We start from the raw sequence: 22351 nt of genomic DNA, 5'->3' as shown, positions 1-22351 counted from the left end.
GAGAGAGAGCAGGAGCAGGCAAGTTGTTTTTTAAAAAAATGAAAGAAACCAGGTACTCCTGTATGATTTCCTACAATCTAGATTTTGTTGCCTGCATCCCAGTGATATTATTTAACATGTCCTTCTGGCCCCTAAGTGTCATATCTAGAGGCTAGATCACGTTAGAATTTAGTTTGGTTGCTCTTTCCCTTTCTCCCCTCCCTTCCTTCCTTCCTTTCTTCCTAATTACTTCATACATGGTGGTATGCACTTCCTTTAAGAGACTGCTAATGTCTGGTTATCTGTCTCTTGTGTGTGTCCTGTTAGCATCTGTTGACAATCATTGCACTATATCTATTAATTCCTTAAAGGTTGCAAAATGCTGATATTCTAATTATTTCTGTCTTCACTTATTAGCTAGCATACTTTTATACAGTGAAATCTCTCTTTGTTAGCTACCTGGTTACTTTGAGGTTCAGTGCAAAATGGGAAGATAGGATGAACGCCAAATTCTTTTTTTTTTTTTTTAATAAGTTGATTCCTTAGTATTTTCCAAAGGTGGCCAATGAGAGTTTTTATTTATTTATTATTATTATGAGTGAATTTAAGCCATTACAGCTGGGGGGTTGTTGTTGTTGTTGTTTTGGCCATGCTGCACAGCTTGCTAGGATCTCAGTTACCCAACAAGGGATTAAACCTGGGGCATTGCAGTGAAAGCCCAGATTCCTAACCACTAGGCAACCAGGGAACTCCCTGCAGTTGTTTTTGTTTGATACTCAAGCTGTTCCATCTTTGGCCAGTGGGAGTTCTTATAGATAGGTTTCTGAGCCGTTTTGTCACGATCCTAGTGGTCTCTGTTAGCCTCCTTGCTCTCTGTTATGATTTGATGTTCCAGACCCATCTTATACATTTCCTGCCCCAGATTTCTACTTAGTCTCATTGTTCTTACATGTGAATTTCCTTATTCCTAGGCCCCAAATCCTGGATCACAGTGATAGCAGCCTGATTACTCATTTGCTTTGTTTCACATTACATACATAATGGCCTCAAAATAACAATTCTAAACCCACAAAATGATTACTGATTAAAATGTTTACAATTCTTTTCTGTTTTTAGGATATATACCATTAGAAATGAACTGTCAAGTTACTGGGCTTTAAAATCACTAAGAACAGTTCCTCTTCTTAACCACTTGTACACATATATAGGTATCATTTTACTAATTTTATCTCTGGTGTCATTCTTATTTCTCTTTCACCCTAATATTCTGACATTTTTTTCTCCTTGAAGTATGTTTATCTATGTAGTGTGCTTCATGTTTTTTTTGGTAATAGAGGATTATAAAGATAACTAGGTATAAGACAGAAATTGAAGTACAAAAAAGGTAGATTTAAAACTGTGTACATACCCTTTTTTCCTTACTCTGTGAGCTGAGAGGTCTTAGAAACATGATTCTCTAGTAGCAATGGGCATGTTTAGAGCCCAGATCTTGGTGTCTAAAACTGTTCTCTAATAAAAGGAACCAGTGCTCACTGGAGAAATAGCTGATTGTAGGGCCGGGCAGAGAAAGATGAGCCTGGTACATCTTGTGATACTAGAAAGTAACGAAGTCCTCAAATACATGCATACACACAAAATGCTAAGTGGCCAAAGCTGAAACAATTTGAGCAACAAAATAAGTAACATAATGTTGGATTATAACCGAAAGTATAAAACAACTGTCTATGAATCCGTAAGGATTTAAGTAAATGGTTAAATAAATAAACAATTGGGGGAGAAGAGACAAATGTCCTGTGCAGATGAATTTCAAATAATTTATGCCCTCAGAGAAGGTCATGGCAACCCACTCCAGTATTCTTGCCTGGAGAATCCCCATGGACAGAAGAGCCTGACAGGCTACAGTCCATGGGGTCACAAAGAGTTGGACACAACTGAGCAACTAAGCACTCCACCCTCGAGGAAGTAGGACGTAACTCTCTACTTCTTAAGTGCAGACTTTACATAGATTTCCTTCCGAAGAGTATAGCATGGGAGGGGAGAGAAAAGAATAGCTTTACAGTGGAGAAACCTGGCCAAACACTACCTCAGCCTCAGTGATCAAGATTAACATCAGTGATAAGTCATGTTCATAGCATGCACCCTTGATATAATGTTAATCTACATTTGCCTCTACTTTTCTGGCATTAACTATACTGGGGTTTTTTTGTTTGTTTCTTTCATTTTGTTTGATTTGGTTTCATACCCACTTGGCTTGTGGAATCTTAGTTCCCCAACCAGGGATTGAACCTGGGCCACGGCAGTGCAAGCAATGAGTCCTAACCACTGGACCACCAGAGAATTCCCTTACTACACTGTATTTAAAAATCTACTTTTTATGAAAGTTTTTATTTATGAGTGAAAGCCTGTACACAGCTTCGAGCAAATAAATAAAGTATGAAACGTGGTTCCTGCCTTTGGTAATTTTTAATCTAGTTGGGAAAACAAGATCTAGCTAGCATGTAATCCAGATATAAATAATCGGAGGTCATTATAGGGGGGTTTAAATTGAGTAAAGTACAGAGATACTGTGGGCTGGTGTGAGGTAGGGCGAGTTTCCAGGAAAACACTTCTGTTTATACAGTCAGGATTTCTAGAAGAGGGGGATGATAAGGGTTGATTGAGGGGTTCAACAGATTCTTTTGCATATGATTTGATTATCACCAAACCCCTATATATATATTTTAATTATTACATTTTAGCCAATCTTATGTAATAAATAAATTATGATACATAATATAATATATTCTAGATTATAAAATTTCTGTGATTACCTCAGTAATCACAATGAGGTGATTAGATAGAATCACAAAATTTATTAGATAGACAGGACAATCAATGAATTGTATATGATGTTCTGCATTTATATTATATGTAGACCTGCTTAAATCTTCAGTGTTTCACATTTAGATGTTAATATGTTCTTCGACTTTTTTTTTCCCCCTTCTAGGATTATCTGCTGCCAAACTCTTAGCCGAACATGAAGTTAATGTTTTGGTTTTAGAAGCCCGGGAGAGAGTTGGAGGAAGAACATACACAGTGAGGGTAAATGATTTTGATACCTACATAAACACAAAATCTCACACAAACTAGAAGTGGGGTCATTGGAAGTCCCAGAGCTGGGGGAAATCTTATGAGTGTATGCAGTTAAGCCATTAATCCACCATAGTCCTAGACTACTTTATTAAATATCTGTTCTTTTCAACAAACACCCGCCAAAGAGTGTCAGCCTCTGACCTTCAGTTGCTTGGATTCTAGTGAAGAAAACAAACCTGGACAAATAATTTCAATACAGCATCATCATTTCCATACCAGAGACCTAAATAGAGGATATAGTATCTCAGGTGAGGTAAGGTTTAGCTGGACTTGAAGTGACTATACCTTTACCACACACACACACACACACACACACAATATAGATTCCTTGTTTATTTATCCAAGGACACACAACTTAAAAGAAGTGTGACCACAGAAAGCAGAGGCAAATGTAGCGTGTTTCTGTGCAACTTTGTCCGTAGACCTTGTTCTCCAAGAGGTGCACTGCTGACAGAGGCACTCTTTGCTCAGGTGGGGTCAGTGAGACATGAGACGGAATCCCAGTTCTTGCTACATCACAGCCTTTTAATACTTAGGCTTACTTCACCATTTTGGGAAAAATGCAAGCTAACTGATGTTTACAACTATTTAAAGAAATGGTTGCAGGTTGTTGGATCTGTGAGATCTGATGAAAGTATACAGGGAAGGATCTAGGGTGGGAAAGAAATAAAGACAAAGATGGAAGTTGGGGAACATGCAGATTTGAGCACGGGGCCAGAGGCAGAGAAGCCAGAGAGGAGCAGTGAAGGCAGAGGAGGAAGACCAGATTGGGGCAGTGCCATGAAAATCAGTAAAGAGGATGGGATGATGAATAGAATCAAATGCCAGGGGCATTTGACACAGGATGAAGGCTGTTAAGAGGCGCCTGTATTTGGCTTTTAGAAGGTCATTAATGAGCCCCTTTGCTAGAGCACACAAATTGAGCATTAAAGGCTGAGGATTGACAATAGGGACAAAACCAGACTGTTGAAGTGACTGGAAGGAGAGGAAGCATCTAATTAGAAGATGTATCAGACTTATAATAGAATGGCTTATGCAGTGATAATAACAATGATTTAAGCAATCCAAACATTCAGTCCTTTTACATAAGAAGTCTGGTGGTAGGTAGTCCAGGCTGGTGCAGGGGTTCAGCTTCATCAGCAAATCTTTAGGATCTCTCTGTCTTTCTGCCCAGCCATTCTTTTCCTGTTGGCTTCTTGCCTAGTGGTAACCAGATGGCTTTAGCATCTTGCAACATCAGGCCCTCACTCAAGGCAGGAAAGGGCGTGAGGAGCTGGCCCAAGTCTTATCTGCAACAAAGCCTTTTTTTTTTCCAGAAGACCCCGTGAGACATTTGCTTTAGTCTCATTGGTTAGATTTGGGGCACACAGCTACCCTCAGCTGCCAGGGAGCCTGGAAAACAAGTATTTAACATTTCCAGGCTGCATAATAGAAGCAGGCATGGGAAAAGGAACATACATGGGTATAAAATAGTCAACCAACATCTAAACAAGGATATTGTTCCAGCTCTTTTCAGTCACACCAAGCCAAGCTCTCCTTCTGTCCATCACTTTCTGCCTTTTCAGATGTACAAGGATGTATCCTAGGCCTATTTTTACTTTGCTCAGCTCTAAGAGTATCCTACAGCCTTGCTACTCAAAGTATACTGTGAGCCACCTGCCTGGGAATCACCCTGGAGCTTGATAGACAAGCAGAGTATCAGGCCCTGTCCTAGACCTGCTGACTCTGCATTCTGACAAGACCCTTAGGGGCCCCTACAGAAGTGCTGCTCTTTGCTGTAGCTCGCTTGCTTTAAATTAATGTGAATCTACATAAACTGCATTTGAAGCATTTGAGTACCTCCTCAGAGGAAGGCTATTGGTCTGGGAGTGAGGAAACTGGGGCTCTGACCGTTGTACTGGCCTGACACCCTGTCTTACCTTGGGTAAATACTATTAGCACTTTACACCTCAGTTTTCTCATCTGGGCAGTGGGATATAAATGGGCTTGAAGCTCCCTCCAACTTCAGGTTCTAATTGAAGGTAGTGTGTTGTAGTGCAAAAGAAGGATTGCATATTCTGCCTGTACCACCTTAATAGATATGATTCATCTGTCATTTTCTGAAGAATATTCCTTCATTTTGGAGATAGGTATTAAGTTGTCCTTTGCCCTACTTTGCTTATCTCTAAAACCTTTTGGTTATCAAATAGGAGCATCAGTCATATTGTGGATTTTTCAGTTCTCTTTTGGTAGAACTTAGTTTTGTTTTGTTTTGTTTTGTTTTAATTGAAGTATAGTTTCCCTGGTGGCTCAGATGGTAAAGAATCCGCCTGCAATGTGGGAGACCTGGGGTCAATCCCTGGGTCAAGAAGATCCCCTGGAGAAAGGAATGGCTACCCACTCCAGGATTCTTGCCTGGAGAATTCCATGGACAGAGGAGCCTGGCGGGCTATAGTCCATGGGGTTGCAAAGAGTCAGACATGACTGAGCGGTTAACACACATGTTGTTCATTTATAATATTATATTGTTTTAGGTTATAGCATAGTGATTCAGTTTTTTTACAGATTATACTCCATTAAAAGTTAATATAAGATAATGGCTATAATTCCTTGTGCTCCACAATATATCCTTGTTCCTTATCTATTTTATACATAGTACTTTGTATCTCTTATTCCTATGCCCCTAACTTGCCCTTCCTCCCTTCTCTCTTCCCTCTAGTAAATACCAGTTTGTTTTCTATACCTTTGAGTCTAGAAAAAGTTTCTTTGTGCAAGGGAAATGAGAATTCCAACATGCTTAGCCCCATCTATGTTATTGCCCCAGGCTGCTTTTTCATGCTGCATCATTTATATATATCAGTGGCATACATGAACTATTGTGTATTGAGTATGATATTAAAATTCCCTTTCAGAATGTGAGAAATTAACTCTGAAATGCTGAGAAACTAGGACTTGACATCTATAAGATTTCAAATGAATTCAAATGAATAGAAGAGGTAAAAAGGGCTTTACAAAGCAGGCACAGAAATGGTATTTAATCAGAAACTGAACTGAACGTTGTTACAGTTGCTTCTACTAGCATAATCAATTAGAGTGTGGGGAGGAGATGCCATAAAAATTACTCTGAATCTTTAACTACTGAAATATCAAATTTGATATTGTCCCTTGGCAGTGGTTCAGATACATCTTCTATTCATTCAAAACTTCCCAGTTTGTGCTAGCATGATTCCCCCATAATTCTTCAGGACCAAATGAATGAAGTTGAAATGCGTGCAAGGCTACCACAGGGATGGTGTATTAGTTTTCCTAATATGGTCCTGTGTTGGTGGCCTCTTCAAAGGCTGAGTTGTTCAGTCACTCAGTCGTGTCCGACTCTTTGCAACCCCATGGACTGCAGCACACCAGGCTTCCCTGTCCTTCACCATCTCCCAGAGCTTGCTCAAACTCATGTCCCCATTGAGTCAGTGATGCCATCCAACTATCTCATCCTCTGTCATCCCCTTCTCCTCCTGCCTTCAATCTTTCACAGAGTAATGAGATCCAAGCTGAGATCCTAAAGACTGAGGGGCAGCATAGCAGAATACGGTGTTACAGTTCTACTGTCTTCCTGCTGAAGCTGGGGCATCTCCTTTCCAGTGTTTCCACTTTGTAAAGAAAGATTCTGTGAAACGTCTCTTTCTTTTTACTGCTTCGCTTAGGATTATTTACTTTAAATAGTGTCAGCATTCTAAAGACATCCTGTTTAGAAACTCCCAAGAGTTCTCTTGCTGTCTTAGTTAAATTTATTGGACTTCTGACTCCAGTTTTGTTCTTCACAGCTTAATAAGGATGTTGGAGACTGGAGAAGGTTTGGAGCACAACACCAGTAGTTAGTAAAAGGGAAGATTAGGTTATACGAGGGACAGAAGTCAGAGGAATACTTCATTTCTGCTATTATGGCAGAATGACTGACTGCCCCTCTTAAAATAAGTAAAATGCTGAATAAAATATATTGTGCTACCTTGAAGTGAGAAAATTGCAGATCTCCTGGATGTTAAACATACATCTCAGACCTAACACATCCAAACTGAATTTCTTGTCTTCCTCATCAAGAACACTATTCCTGCAGCCTTCCCCATAAGGGAGGATGGCAACTCCCCCAAACACCTGGAATCATGTTTAACCCCATAGGCCCTACATTCATTCTGTCAGGAAATTCTTTTGGCTCTGCCTTCAAAATATATCCAGAATTCAACCTTACCCTCCACTTCCAGGGCTACCACCTGGTAGCAGCCACAATCATCTCTAGGGAAAGTGAAAGTGTTAGTCGCTCAGTCGTGTTTAATTCTTTGGGATCCCGTGGACTGTAGCCCGCCCGGCTCCTCTGTCCATGGGATTCTCCAGGCAAGAATACTGGAGTGGGTTGCCATTTCCTTCTCCAGGGGATCTTCCTGACCCAGGGATTGAACCCACATCTCCTGCATTGCAGGCGGATTCTTTACCGTTTGAGCCACCAGGGAAGATTACTGCAATAACCTCTTAACTACTTTCTCAGCTTTTACCCTTGCCCCCTAAAATCTACTATTAGTGTGATAGCCAAAATGAGCTCTCAAACCTAAGTCAGATCTTGGCACTTCTCTGCTTGAAACCTTCCAAAGGCTCCCCTTTTCATTCAGAGTAAAAGCTGATGTTCTTTCAATGCATTGTGAGGTGTTCCATGACGTGCCCTCCCTGCCCTTGACTTCTCTAATCTCATCTCCAGTTCTCTTTCCTTTGCTCACTCTTTTCTAGACACACTAGTCTGTGTTTTGTGAACACATCAGACACGTTTCTGCCTTAGAATCTTTACATTGGCTCTTCTGCCAGGAATGTTCTTGTCCCAAATAGCCAAATGGATAACTCCCTCACCTCCTTCAAGTCTTTATGAAAAGATCACCTTTTTTTGGAGGCCTATGTGTCGCTTGTATTTGAACCTGAAATCTTTCCTTCTCTCCTCTGCAGTTTCAATCTGTCCTGTCATTCTCTAGTTTTTTCTTTTTAAATGTTATCTACTTCTAAGATATTTTCTTATTATGGTTCTTGTTCAATTTCTGTCTCTTCCTACTAAATGAAAGCTCCTTGAGAGCAGAGATCTTTATTTTGTTCACTGATATAACAGAAGCGTTATACGTGGAACCTTGTAGGAACTCAAGATATAGTTATTGAATGAACTAATGAACCCCCAAAGCAAAGTAAAAACATGAAGTTTAGGAATGCAGTGAGCTCAAAATTTGACTTTCACCTTGAATGCCTACTGAACCCTGAAGACTTTGCAGTTCCACCAGGATGGATGTATGGCATGCAGAGAACAGGAGATAAAATCCTCACCCTGTCAAAGGTAGGAAGTTTAATAGGAAACACTCCAAATTGGAATCCCCTCTGCTATACTCTGTACATGAAAGTGAAATAAATCTTAGCATTCAAAAAGGGATAAAAATAAAGCTTGCCTTCATCTGTGGCTTCCATCTAAATTCACACTACCTATGGGGCATGAAAAAAACCTTAGAATATATAAAGTACCAAGGATGCTGGCAGAAATAGACTCAATTCCTGTCCACCTAAGACAAATAACTTACACAGAAAAGGTTCTAAAGAAAACAAACAACTTATAGTCAAAAGTAACAGAGCCAAAAAAAAAGTGACAGAACATACAAGGAAGCTAGGCACTAAAAGAAATGTTTAAAAGAGTAGGCCTGAGTGTATAATTTCCAAACAAGTAGAAGAAAAAACTTAAAAAGAAAACCCTTAATCCCAAAGAAGTAAAGAAATCAGGCAGGAAACTGTTAACAGTGGGATAAATGGAAAGCCATAATAAGTAAAATTAAGACATTTTAAAAGAAATAAAATATAAATGGGTTAAACTCAAGTTAAAAGGAGGAAATGTCAGAATAAAGAAAACTTTAACTGAAAGATAGAAAAAGAGATAGTATACAAATACTAATCTAAGCTGTTTTAACTAGATTAATACCAGACAAAATAAAGTTTAAACAAAAAAATGTTTCATTGAATTAAGTATCAGTACAATAGTGATAAGAGATGTGGAAGACCAAACAGTTCTAAACTTGTATATCCTGAATAACGTAGCCTCAAAATAGAAAGCAAAAATTGATAGTAATCAAACATAAATACCCAATAGACTAGGGGATTTTTAACATACTTTTCTAACTTAATAATAAATGAAGCAAACAAAGGCTGAGCACAATTAATCTTTTTCTAATGGACATATATAAAACATACATATTACTTAACAGAAGACTATATGTTCTTTTCATCCTGAAATGAAAAATCTTTGAAGATCAACCATCTGCTAGGTCATAAAGTAAACCTCAAGGACTGATACCATATAATCCATTTTTTTACCACAATGCAGTTATGGCAGAAAGATAACTGAAAAGAATTCCAGGTATAGAAATTAAAACACAGCAAAACTTTTAGAAACATTGATTTAGAAGAAATTGTAATGGAAATTTGCAAACACTTAAAACTGCACAGTAATGGAAATACTAAAATAAAGTTGTGTAGTTAAAACCATATGAGAGGAAGATTCATAGCCTAAATTTTTCTGTCAGAAAAGGATAGAAGGCTCAATATGAATAAGCTAAGTGTTCAAGAAATAGAAAATTGAGTGTAAAAAATCCAAAAAAAGGAGCATAAATCAATGATATATAAAATAAATACTCAATAAAAATGATCAGTAATAGAAAGGTTGATTTTTTTAAGTCTTATTAAAAGCTGACATGTTTGCTAAGATTTTTTAAGAAAAATGAAAAGGAGAGATCTCTAAACAAATAAAAGGGATGAAAATGAAGATATAACCACTGATGCAATAAACAGTAAATGAGAAGAGGAGGTCCTGAATTTTACAGCAATATTTTTGACACATATGAAATGTACATATTATGAGAAAATATAATTTATAAAAATTAGAAATAGAAAATATGAGTAATGCTTTAGCCTCAAAATAAACTAAATCTGTAGTTTAAGTTTTTCCCACAAAGAAAACACTAAGCCTAGATAGCTCTACAGGCATGTCCTACCTACTGTTCAAAGAAGAGATTATTCTGTATATATATGAGCCCTTCTAAAGAACAGAAGAAAGTATAATCACTAACTCATGAGATTAGCAATACTGTAATGCTGGAAAACAGACAAGGGCTGGAGAATAGAGGAGACTCCTGGGGCAATCTCAGTATCACTTATAAACACAGATATAAAAATTCTAAGCAAAAGGTTAGCAAAGCATATCCAGCCATGGAAAGATAATATCAATTTCTATTACCCCAGGAAGGCAAGGTTCTAGGCATTCAATTTTATGGAAATAGCAGATAAGGTAAATTGTCCCAGCCCTCCTACTACATACAAGGATACTAGACAAATTACACATAGACACCACACACATACACACACACACACATCTTCAAAGCACCAGAGAGCTAACAAGGTAGTGAAGAATCACTAGACCAACATCCAGAAAACATTGACCTGCTTTTCCCTTGGGGGTGGGGAGGTGGGAGTTTGCTGATTACTAGAAAAGCAAATGAGAGACTGAGTAGTACTTTCAAAATGTTAACAAAGCTAGGGCAACTGAAGGGCAAGTCCAGTTCAGTTTAGTTCAGTTCAGTCGCTTAGTCGTGTCCGACTCTTCACAACCCCATGAATCGTAACACGCCAGGCCTCCCTGTCCATCACCAACTCCTGGATTTCACTCAAACTCACGTCCATTGAGTCAGTGATGCCATCCAGCTATCTCTTCCTCTGTAGTCCCCTTCTCCTACTGCTCCCAATCCCTCCCAGCATCAGAGTCTTTTCCAGTGAGTCAACTCTTCGCATGAGGTGGCCAAAGTATTGGAGTTTCAGCTTTAGCATCATTCCTTCCAAAGAACACCCAGGACCGATCTCCTTTAGAATGGACTGGCTGGATCTCCTTGCAGTCCAAGGGACTCTCAAGAGTCTTTTCCAACACCACAGTTCAAAAGCATCAATTCTTCGGCATTCAGCCTTCTTCACAGTCCAACTCTCACATCCATACATGACCACAGGAAAAACCATAGCCTTGACTAGACGAACCTTTGTTGGCAAAGTAATGTCTCTGCTTTTGAATATGCTCTCTAGGTTGGTCATAACTTTCCTTCCAAGGAGTAAGCATCTTTTAATTTCATGGCTGCAATCACCATCTGCAGTGATTTTGGAGCCCCCCAAAATAAAGTCTGACACTGTTTCCACTGTTTCCCCATCTATTTCCCATGAAGTGATGGGACCGGATGCCATGAACTTTGTTTTCTGAATGCTGAGCTTTAAGCCAACTTTTTCACTCTCCACTTTCACTTTCACCAAGAGGCTTTTTAGTTCCTCTTCAGTTTCTGCCATAAGGGTGGTGTCATCTGCATATCTGAGGTTATTGAGATTTCTCCTGGCAATCTTGATTCCAGCTTGTGTTTCTTCCAGTCCAGCATTTCTCATGATGTACTCTGCATATAAGTTAAATAAGCAGGGTGATAATTAGGCCTCATAAATCTCTGGGTGGCCCTCCCAGCAACAATCCCAAAGAAAAGCACAGATGACCTAAATGCTTTGAAAAAGACCTAGATGGGCAGGATGTACTATAGTGCTCTTTATTCTTTGTGCATGTTCTTGGTGAATTGGCCTCATCAATAACTAAACAAATGGGATTGCTTAGTGACGTCATATGGGATTGGGGGGTCAGTTCTTGAGGTCAAAGGATTGCTATTTTCAGTGGTCCTTTGAAAGAGAGATGTAAGGCACATTTAAACTGTAAAAAATAAACAGGTTCTTTTTGTTTTTATGAGACTTAGCAACATATATATGTATATTTTTTAGAATTCTAACCAAAGTCTTCTGGCCACTTTTTCTCTTTCAACAGAATGAACATGTTGACTACGTAGATGTTGGCGGTGCTTATGTAGGCCCGACCCAGAATAGGATCTTACGGTTATCTAAGCAACTGGGTTTAGAAACTTACAAAGTGAATGTAAATGAGCGTCTTGTTCATTATGTCAAGGTAAGCCTGATGTTTTACTCAAGTGTTTTACTCAGTGGGGAAGCATTTTATTTGGGAAAACATTTGGTTTTGTTTTCAGGTTTTTTGTCAAAGCAAGCACAAAAGTAGGTTCTCAGCTTTAAAGTAGTATTCTGCCTTGCTTTCCTTCTTTTTAAAAAAGTCCTTGTGGACTCCTGCAGTCACTGAAAGTGGGCATTCTTCAGCTTGGTTCTCCTCCACCTCACCCACTGTGGCCCTAGAAGGCCACACCCTGCCTCTAGTCCAGCTGGAATAGGGGTGGAAGGCTCTCAGCTTCCTTTCTTCCCATCCCTCTGGGGCTGAGGGAAGCACCTGAAATAGACACACACACACACACACACACACACACAGTCCAGGCAGCTCCTGAGGCACCTATGAGGCAGTTCTAAGGCCCCAAGGAACACAACAGTTTGAGGCCACTGAAGACTCTAAATGGGTCGTTCATCCTCATCCTTACCTGACATTTCTTTGCACACTTTGATCGTTTTCTCTGCACCTAGCCATGCCTATTGGGAAGTCTAGCTCAGTTGTGCAATTTCCTACTGTTTAAACAAGAGATTGTTTAAACTCAAAGTGCTGCTATCCCCTCAAGGAACAGCAGCTGTTGCCCATGTTATTCTTTCTTCCTGAAGCCAAACATGGAGCAGATGGAGTCTGAAAAAGGGCCTGGAGAAATCAAGTTTCTGGTCTGATACTGCAGCCCACTTCCTGGAACTAGTATCACCAGAGCAGGGGTCAGTTATTCCTAATGCCAGGATTCCCACACCACTAGCCATATCACTTCTCAACAGATGCATCACCCAACCCCCAGCAATCATGTGGGTATGCCATCTTCAGGGCCTTTCAGAGCAGAGATTTGAGGATCCTTGAATGTACATATGGACACTGATGCCCAGTTGGTGAGGTCAGGAATCTTGGGAAACTTTGATTAGCTGCTTTGGGTGGTTTGTGATGCTTGGGGGAGTTTGGCAGTCAGACAAATGAGAAAAGAAACCAGCAGCCTTTAGAAAAACTGGTTTCAGAGGTCAAGGGAGAAATGGAAAAGTATAAAAAAAACGTTAGACAAAGTAAATTTATGAACACTGGCTTCAATAGGCCATGATCAAAAAGGAAAAACTCCTTTGCTTTCCTAATTTGTCTTCTCTGCACGGCATGATGTTTACCTGGACTAGTAAGTAATAACAAAGGTAAGAGTAATAGCAACTGTAAAATAACATGTATTGAGCACTTTGACCTGTATTATCATATTTAATGTAGGGAGAGAAACCAAATCCTTTGTACTACTCGACTGCTAGTTAAACAGTCATCTAAATTTACTGTCTAGTCCATCTAGGACTCAAATGAGTCTGGTAATTATCTTGGAACCTGAGCAAATTTATACTCCGCTTTACAGAGGAAAACACTGAGGTTCAGTGAGGTCAAGTGACTTGACAAAGGTATAAAACTAGTAATGGTCTACCTACCCCCTAAACATACGTGCTCTTTATGAATTTTAGGATTTACTTATATTCTGAAGATGCTAAAGATTGTTCTTTTAATTTAAGACAGTCTCATCTAATGGAAAGGTGGAGAATAGATATGCTGTTAGGAAATTCCATGGCAGTCAAGTGGTTAGGACTCAGGACTTTCACTGCCGTGGCCTGGGTTAGATCCCTGGTTGGGAAACAAAGATTCTACAAGCCATGTGGCACAGCCAATAAATAAATAAACACTTGCCATTAAACCATCCTCTCACATACTTTAACCTGCCAAGGAGCACCTATTTTCACCCAAGGTAGACTACAAAGTTAAGGTAAAAAAAAAAAAAAAAACTAGGGCACCAGTTAAAGGTTAATTTATTTTACCTGAATGAGTGGCTTTCTGCTAGTGTTTCTGATAAATCACATCATTTCTGCAATGAGAAATACGCAAGGTAGTGGATGTTTTTATAATGACCAGGAAACTAGAAAGTGAGGAGGCCGGATTAGGGAAAGAGCAGGAAGATATTTAGCTATTCCAGATAAGATTGATAATCAACTGTATGTGCTTAGTCGCTCAGTCGTGTCCAACATTTTGCGACCCCATGGACTGTAGCCCGCCAGGATTCTCTGTCCATGGGGATTCTCCAGGCAAGAATACTGGAGTGGGTTGCCATGCCCTCCTCCAGGGGACCTTCCTGACCCAGGGATTGAACCCAGGTCTCCCGCATTGCAGGTGGATTCTTTACCGTCTGAGCCACCAGGGAAGCCCAATTAATTGTATAGCAAAAAATAATTCCACTTATTTAAGAATATCTCCACTCGTAGTGTTATGTTTGCTTCTAGGGAGAAGAAAGGACTCTTCCTGCCAGCATGGTCATGAATTGGGCCAATAATGCAAATTGTTTATGTGACACTCTACATTAGCTCTCCGCACAAGCTCAGCTTCTGTAATCTAATACAGTATATTCTTTTCAGTAAATAACACTGAAATGAAGTGGGCAAATAACTGGACGATTGTGGCTGTCTAGTTAAACCAAGCCATATTCTTTATGATCCAGATTGCTCCAGCTCTTAAATTTTACTAATCTGCAGCCTTCAAGAATACCTCCATTGCTTCTTCTGTCAGCAGACTGTAGTGCATTCAGTTTCCACCTACTCTAGGGTGATTTTCACTATTCACCAGAGAGCTATTCTTGACCTTAGCTAGATTGTGTTTACGGGGCAAATTTTGATTGTGTGGTCCCAAGCCTGAGCCTCTGAAGCACTGGGGATAGATGCTGGGTGGTGTTTTCCACTCTCTCCCTTCCCCAAGAGGACTAAGTTTACCTGCTTTAGTGGGATCTTAGTTCCCCGGTTCAGTTCAGCTCAGTTAACTTCAGTCGCTCGGTCATGTCTGACTCTTTGCGACCCCATGGACTGCAGTGTGCCATTGCCAAATCCTGGAGTTTACTCAAGCTCATGTCCATTGAGTCGGTGATGCCATCCAACCAGCTCATCCTCTGTTGTCCCCTTCTCCTCCTGCCTTCAGTCTTTCCCAGCATCAGGGTCTTTTCAAATGAGTCAGCTCTTCGCATCAGGTGGCCAAAGTATTGGAGTTTCAGCTTCAACATCAGTCCTTCCAGTGAATATTCAGGACTGATTTCCTTTAGGATGGACTGGTTGGATCTCCTTGCTGTCCAAGGGACTCTCAAGAGTCTTCTGCAACACCACAGTTCAAAAGCATCAATTTTTCAGCACTCAGCTTTCTTTATAGTCCAACTCTCACATCCATACATGACTACTGGAAAAACCATAGCTTTGACAAGAAGGACCTTTGTTGGCAAAGTAATGTCTCTGCTTTTTAATATGCTCTCTAGGTTGGTCATAACTTTTCTTCCAAGGAGCAAGTGTCTTTTAATTTTATGGCTGCAGTCACCATCTGCAGTGATTTTGGAGCCCAGAAAAATAAGTCTGTCATTGTTTCCACTGTTTCCCCATCTATTTCCCATGAAGTGATGGGACCAGATGCCATGATCTTAGTTTTCTGAATGTTGAGTTTTAAGCCAACGTTTTCACTTTCCTTTTTCACTTTCATCAAGAGGCTCTTTAGTTCTTCTTCAACTTTCTGCCATAAGGGTGGTGTCATCTGTGTATCTGAGGTTATTGATATTTCTCCCAGCAATCTTGATTACAGCTTGTGCTCCATCCAGCTCATCATAGAAATGATATACTCTGCATATAAGTTAAATAAGCAGGGTGACAATATAAAGCCTTGATGTACTCCTTTTCCGATTTGGAACCAGTCTGTTGTTCTATGTCCAGTTCTAACTGTTGCTTCTTGACCTGCATACAGATTTCTCAGGAGGCAGGTCAGGTGGTCTGGTATTCCCATCTCTTGAAGAATTTTCCAGTTTGTTGTGATCCCAACTGGGGATCAAACCCAGGCCCCCTGCAGTGGAAGCATGGAGTCTTAACCATTGGACTGACAGGGAAGTCCCTATCTACTTCATTTTTAGAAGGTTCTTATTCTAAATTCATTCGTTGTTTCAGTAAGTAGTCACTGGACAATCAACTGTGTACCAGATATTGTTCTAGGCTGGATATAGACTGATGGATACATGATTCAGGTTCCTGCTCACATAGAGCTTGCCATTTCAGGGGAGGAAATAAGTAAACAACAAACAGTAAATAAGTAATATTAAGTAACATTTCTGCCTGTATCCTTCATGGATCTTGAGAATAGAGTTGCTATTCTAACTCTGGTTTAGTAAATCTGATTCTCATATCATAGTTTCCTGACTGATTCCTACAGTGAACAGGTTTTATATATGTTGTGAATTTGATATGGCTTTATTTGGGAGACTGTATCTGATTTGTGAAATTAACAGAAATTAATCAGGTCTTTAACCTAAAAGGTGGCTTTGAGGTGGTGTCAGCTAGATACTTTAGTTTACAATGTACTCTATGGATCTTTTATTCTGGAATGTGTACAGGAAGCAGGTGGACTTGAACATCTCTTGGACTGACTGACTGATTACTTGTGTTAGTAAAGAAGATGCACCATCTTTGCACTTGTTTTATGAGTTACTTTCATTGAGTTGTGGAGACTTTTGGGTTAAGTTTTACATTGCCGCATCTTGGAAAAGGAGGAAGAAATACTTCATTTTCTTTTCTTTTGCTTTCCATGGGTTTCTCCAGACCATAACAATGAAGGTAGGGTATCAAGAGGGTGAACACTGCCAGAGATGGAGCAAGGCTTTTTGCAGGGACTGCTTTAAAGGAGACATTGATATTTTTACTCATTCTCACTTTCTGCCTGCTTTTTGAATCCTCCCTAAATAAAAATACAGACTAGATAGACCACATATTTGCTTTTAGAGAATGATGTGATAAAGATTTGTTTGAAACAGTCTAGGCTTTCTTGATAGTAACAGTTCACCAAGCGATTTTTCTGAGTATTGGTTCTGTTCTTCCCACACATTTACTCCATGTTTCTGTGCCAACGACTGAAATCAAAGGCTTTTCAGAACGTGTGTGTTCTGGAATGCTAAGTAATTTTCTTTGTTGTTGCTAAGAGGTGAATTTTGTTTTTGCCAGTAGGCTGTGTTGAAAGCAGAGGATGTGTTTTTTTTGTTGTTGTTAGTTTGTCTTAATGCTTGCCAGATATAACTGCGACTTTGACCCTTTGCTTCTAATAAGGTGTTTCTTTTGGATCGGGGACATATATTTTTAAGCCGCTTTTAACACCTTTCCATACCAACTCACAGAAGTCTTTTCTTTTGTCTTCAAAGAAAGTTATGCTTTCACTTTCCACCCCTCTCAGTAGGAAACCCTAGGAGCCAAAAGTTTTAGGCTCTTGTAGGGATGTCGATTGTCCTGTCTTTGCCTCCTTTCTTTTAATCACCTGAATTCATCCCTCCTGATTCCACGCATTGGTGTTGCCTTCTATCTATAATATACATATATCTGTGTTACCTCATTTGAGCTTCCTTGATCCTTTGAGGTAGTAGCATTATTTACCCCATCTTACACATGAGAAAATTGAGGCTTAGAGAGTTTAGGAGCCAAAGTGGGGCTTTCCAGGTATTGAACTCAGGTTCTGTGAGTTACATCACACCATTCCTTATTCTGTGGGCAGAGTTAACTTGTGAACCCCTTTAATAAACTGCTCCGAGATACAACAGGAATCATCTTACCCCAACAGGCTTTAGAGTCCTCAGATGCCACTTTGGCAGTAAGGGCTCCTATGGATTCCAGGGGTTGGTGTGGAGTGGGTATGCCTAGGAGTCATATGCGGCGCCATTCACCAGGGTGGCCTCATCTCTTGTACCCTTAGCCATAGATCTGGTCCCCCTCTGGTCTTCAGTGAGGGCTTGACTCCTGAGAAAGCCCCAGGCTGCCCCAGTTAGGCTCAGCAGGCTGAAGAAGATGGATTTTGTTATTGTGTTAAAATACTAAAGCTAAAAAAAATAAAATAAAATACTAAAGCTAGAGGCCTGGGGCATGGCTTAGAATTGTTGTCTATATATTCTTTTTTATAAGTGACTTATGTAAACTTATTAGTCAACGTATCATCAATAACAGTATTTTATTTTATGCCATTGTACTCTGCCTGGTTTACAAAAGAAGAAAAGAGGATTTAAAGTAATTTGTATAAGTCAGAGTAGAAGATGAAAAAAGACAATTAGGTAAGGACAGGCAAGTGGTAATGGGCTTGTGTTCATGATAAGAAATTGTTTTGATCATAGAAATGAAGTAATACAAAAGGGATGTTTTTCTCTAAATTCAATTATACATAGGATTTTAAAAGCAGAAAGACTAAAAATATTTACATATTTTCACTCTGTTCTATCAAGTATTCAGTATAAAGAAATATAGAAATAGCTTGTAAGAAATAGTTGCTAGTAATTTCCATTCTTTTTTTCTTCTCTATTTTAAAAGGCTTCATATACTTCTTGTGGATCATAGGAAAGCTTAATGACAAATTACCCTTAAAGCCTTGTGCTGTTTAGAAAGTTAGGTCAGCGTTAACCATTTTCTCAATATACAGCAAAGTCCGATTAATTATTAGATTTTTCCTTTTCATTAATTAAAAAAAATAGACAAGGCAACGGCAACCCACTCCAGTACTCTTGCCTGGAAAATTCCATGGATGGAGGAGCCTGGTAGGTAGGGTGCAGTCCATGGGGTCGCTGATAGTTGGACACAGCAACTTAACTTTTAGTTTTCACTTTCATGCATTGGAGAAGGAAATGGCAACCCACTCCAGTGTTCTTGCCTAGAGAATCCCAGGGACGGGGGAGCCTGGTGGGCTGCCGTCTATGGGGTTGCACAGAGTCGGACATGACTGAAGCAACTTAGCAGCAGCAGCAGCAGACATAACCTAAAAGTCACCATCTTAACCTACTTAGGTATATAATTTAGTGACATTAAGTACATTCACTTTTTATATTCCTTTCATTCATTTTTAATAGGAAGTAATTCACTACAGAAATCATTTTTCTAGCCATTCATTGAGAAATAGTCTAGAATCACCCACCCGCCTTGGACTGGCCTTCACTGGCAGCATAGAAAGGGCAATAGGTCACCCACAAAGCTTTTCTCTCACTGAGGCTGTGGGACTTTTCAATTACCTCTTCAAGTGGGACTCTGGCATTTTGGTTAATGGCAAAAAGAACTTGTGAATAGAATGAAACATTACAAAAGCAGCTTCCTCAAGAGAAACTGTTCTAGTCTCCATGATTACCCAACTCTGGGAGGTTCTGACCTTTCAGGACAGAATGTAGTTTCTAGCTAGAGATCTCCCCCTGCCTCCCCATTCCTTGCTTTCTACTTCCTCCCTGAGTAGCCCCTATTCCCACCCCAGAACACACACCCAAGTATCCCAACCAGAAGGCTTAATCATTCAGTTCAGCTCAGTTGCTCAGGCGTGTCCAACTCTTTGCAACCCCAAGGTCCTGAATTTTTTAACTTTTTTTTAATCTTGTCCATTCTGAGCCTCCTGAAGAAGGGAAAGTTCACTTGTCCCACTGGCCCAGCCAGAAAGTCTTTTCTGTCATTGCCCTGTCTTGCCGCTTAACAGGATCAATAGCCCTCTGTCTCAGGTGTGGACTCCAAGCCTTTTCACTTGTATAGCAAACTCAGTGAACAAATACCTTTTGAAAACCTAGTGGATCTCAGTAAGTGACAGTTATCCTCACTTTAGAGATAGGAGAAAGTCATAAGAACGTTAATGTCAGTTCGTGTGCCCCATGTACAATGAGGCCAAACAAACTGAAGGTCAGAGTTTGGAGCAGAGAAAGGGTTATTGCAAGGCCATGTAATGAACTGGGTGGGCTCATGCCCTAAAAAGCCCTGAGCTCCCTGAAGGGTTTTGGCAAAGCACTTTTAAAAGCCAGGTGAGGGAGGGGGAGTCACAGGGTCTGTGACCAGTTTGTGCACAGTTCTCTGGCTGATGGCGAAGTAGCAAGGTGGTGTCACAGGGGTTAACATTATTAGTCCTTAGGCTACAGAAGGCCTGGGGCTATATGCTTCTGGTGCTCAAGTAGTTAACATCTTCCATTGTTGGAGAGGGTGTGTCACTAAATTGTGTCTGATTCTTTCCAACCCCATGGACTGTAGCCTGCCAGACTCCTCTGTCCATGGAATTTTCCAGGCAAGAATACTGTAGCGGGTTGCCATTTCCCACTCTAAGAAAGGGGGAAGTTTATAGCATCTGTAAAACAACTCAGGAAATGTTCATCAAGTACTATTATCTAGGTACTTCAGAGAGGAGCTAAAGCAGAGGATATGGGGGAAGGCCCGTCTCAGGAAGGCCCCATAGCGTCTTGTTCAGTTATAGGAATGTAAGTATTTGGTTCCAGGTCCTACAAGAAGTGAATGAGAGAGACAGACAGACAGATAGGCAGATGTGAAAGCCTAGTTGATAATTACTCTTAGTAAACACAGAACTTGGAACTGAAAAAAACCAAATAATGAAAGTAATGTTGATACTTTATATTTGAATGGTCCAGTATTGTTTTCATAGTACTTTATTGTATTTTTTGCCTTGTGATTGGATTTGGTGCAACTGGAAGAAGAAAATTCTAGGTGGGATCGCAGAAAATTTGAGTGTTAATTATTGTTAAATGTAATGAATACTTTGCTCGCAAAAGCTGTTGAGCTGAGTCCTCTTCATTTCAAAGACTTTGCTTATGTCAGGTTTTTCAAACTAAGAGAACAATTACCAAACTATTAGTACATTTGCTTTCATTCCCATAGCTCTCATGTAATTTGTCAGACTCAGATGATACACAGTGAACCTCAGGCTGAGATTTAATTTTGTGTGTTTGCCAAAGTACCCAGTGGCCTAGTTTCCACAGCCATATCCAGCAGATAAACGGCTTTGAAAAAAACATCAGGCTTTAGAGACATGGTAGGAAATCACCATCAGCTCACACTTCCTGATCAGCAGAAGATGATAAAGTAGACCCTGGGGTATAGCCGTGGGTGCTGCTGTTGCTAAGTCCCTTCAGTCGTGTCCAACTCTGGGACCCCATAGACGGCAGCCTACCAGGCTCCTCTGTCCCTGGGATTCTCCAGGCAAGAGTACTGGAGTGGGTTGCCATTTCCTTCTCCAAGCCGTGGGTGCAGTCACTCACTAGTCCACATAATTGTCTGGGCACCCACCCGAGAAGTCCTGAATATCTGTGACTTTCCCCCAGTTGGTAGAATTTTTAAAAATACTTTTCTGATGTCCAGATGTTGGAGAGATTGTGCTAGGAATCTGATGGTTTCTGGTCCACCCTCCCTCCCACTGCAAGCCCTCATCACATCTCTACCAGCCTGAGGGCAGGAGCCATCACAGACGAAACTCCACCCAGTACAGGGACAGGGCTGCCTCTGCCTGGTCACTGGGATACACAAAGTGAAAGCTCTCAGTTAACAGCCTATCTGGCAAGAAGTTCTGCTTTGCCCTTGACCCTCTCAACCTGCTCTGCTGTACTTTTTGTCTGTACTGCCCTGTTCCCAGGGGAGCAGAGACCCAGACCTGAGACTCAACACAGAGCCCTTGCAGTTTTAGCTAGATGTACAAGTGAATTTGTTGCAGGAAGGAGGACCACTTCCAGGGCCCGAGAATGGGCTCCTGTCTCACACTTGGAAATGAATTGCCCGAGGACACACATGCTGACAAAGAGAGAGACTATTGGGAAGGGGCGCCCAGGCAGAGAATGGCAGGGAATCCAGGAGAACCTCTCTGCCACATGGCTCGAAATCTTGGGTTTTATGGTGATGGGATTAGTTTCTGGGTTGTCCCTGGCCAATCATTCTGGCTCAAGGTCCTTCCTGGTGGCACACACATTGCTCAGCCAAGATGGATTCCAGTGAGGAGGATTCTGGGAGGTTGGTAGGACATATGCACTGGAGTCTCTTCCTTCCTTTTGACCTTTCCCAATTCTTCCAGTTGTTGGTAGCTTCTTAGTTTCTCATTCCTTACCAGGACCGATGCCTCCTGAATGTGTCAGGCCTGACCAGGGCAGGAGGTTTCAGTCAGTGGTTCCCCTAACAACTTCATCTAACTTCTCCTGTTTGACTCAGTGTTGTGGAACTATGTGCCTTTTGTCCAGCAGAGGTATGCATAAGAATTTATTCCCATTTGTAGCATTTGGAAAATAAATATTCTGTTTATTTTGGGTTTTCTTTCTAGTTTGTGTTTTCCTGTGTTCTCTCAGGCCCCTACCAGTGACAGCCAACATATGAAGAAAGCATGCCTAAGGGAATATTTTCC

The 22351-nt window shown here is 40.5% G+C and overlaps 1 protein-coding gene across 1 annotated transcript in view; it reads left to right on the top strand.

The window, feature by feature from the left end:
* MAOA (monoamine oxidase A) overlaps positions 1 to 22351 on the top strand; it is a 76815-nt gene that overhangs the window by 13991 nt on the left and 40473 nt on the right. Inside the window, exons 2-3 of the mRNA XM_055563005.1 lie at positions 2966 to 3060; positions 11990 to 12127. Of these exons, the coding sequence (XP_055418980.1) occupies positions 2966 to 3060; positions 11990 to 12127 (233 nt within the window). The remainder of the gene's footprint in view (positions 1 to 2965; positions 3061 to 11989; positions 12128 to 22351) is intronic.

This window comes from Bubalus kerabau, chromosome X, assembly GCF_029407905.1.
Source record: "Bubalus kerabau isolate K-KA32 ecotype Philippines breed swamp buffalo chromosome X, PCC_UOA_SB_1v2, whole genome shotgun sequence".
Lineage (NCBI taxonomy): Eukaryota > Metazoa > Chordata > Mammalia > Artiodactyla > Bovidae > Bubalus > Bubalus kerabau.
Note: the sequence above shows the minus strand (reverse complement) of the source record. Positions and strands in the feature narration are given on the sequence as shown.